A 1050-nucleotide genomic window follows, 5' to 3' on the forward strand; every position below is an offset into this window, starting at 1 on the left:
AATGGTTGATATCCCCCCGAAGTACTACGGCCTGACGCATCTGCGGGGCCCCAATGACGAGACCACTGTTAAGTTTGACGTGAACATACCCGTGATAGTATACGTGGCTATTGATTCACGCTTGAATCGCCATAACATCCTACCCTCGACGTTCGTCAGCACTGGAGAGAAGATTGTACATGGCGGATGTCACTCTCCTACAGACTTCCCTATTTACGAGCGGAAATACCCGAACGGGGGAACTGTGACGATCCCATTGAAATCGACCCGTATGTTGACGGTAATGGTGAAACCGCTTCTATAAATCATGATAATTTTCATTGATAGCACTTATCGGGAGACAACTGTAGAAATTAAAATAAAGTAACAGTGCGTTACAGGTCGACATTGTCGGTAGTTTTCTAAGCGTCTTCCCTCATTTTTCAGCAACCACCCTTTTCAAGTGGAACAACGGGTGTAATTAATTTACTCAGTTTTTGGGTCAAAACTGGGTAAAAAATTTAAATTAGTTCTATAGCTCACACGTATAACATTCCTGTCAACTCACTGAGATGATACGAAATATAATATGGCACAAAGTGCTATTCGTATTTAACTTTTCAGAGGATAACGTCTCCAAACTTAAAAAAAACTGGCCATTTTTTTCAAATTTCAATCCCTTTCCATCCCTTCCATCCTTGGCTACAAACAACAAAGAACAGCTTCAGTGCACTTGAAGGGTCATTGGCAACAAAACTACCGCATTATTTTTTGGTCTTCATTGCTGCAAAGACGTCCTTTAGAGTTTTGAATTTTGACTAAAATAGCGTGACATGCAATGCGTCCGTGGAAAAGATGGGAAACTGACTAATCAAAGTCCTAGGTTGGATTCGAACCGAACCAGTTCGTAACACCAGTCGGATGCTCTACCCTTAATTTAAGATACTAGAACACCTGTATATCAGGGAAGCCGCGAGTAAAACTGTCGGAACGAGTGGCTTTCGTCACTTATCCGAGCGCGTTCGCTGGGATAAGTGGCGCGCGCTCAACCATCAGCCACTAGGCCAAGAC

At 43.1% G+C, this 1050-nt stretch overlaps 1 protein-coding gene across 1 annotated transcript in view; it reads left to right on the forward strand.

Annotated features, from left to right (window-relative positions):
- The window catches only part of LOC138029014 (uncharacterized), a 1616-nt gene extending 1014 nt beyond the window's left edge, over window positions 1-602 (forward strand). The window contains exon 1 of the mRNA XM_068876679.1: window positions 1-602. This exon is cut by the window's left edge and continues 1014 nt beyond it. Coding sequence (XP_068732780.1) covers window positions 1-304 — 304 coding nt within the window. The 3' untranslated portion in view covers window positions 305-602.
- The last annotated feature ends 448 nt before the right edge of the window (window positions 603-1050 follow it).

The sequence above is a fragment of the Montipora capricornis genome, chromosome 13, assembly GCF_036669925.1.
Source record: "Montipora capricornis isolate CH-2021 chromosome 13, ASM3666992v2, whole genome shotgun sequence".
In the NCBI taxonomy this organism is placed as follows: domain Eukaryota; kingdom Metazoa; phylum Cnidaria; class Anthozoa; order Scleractinia; family Acroporidae; genus Montipora; species Montipora capricornis.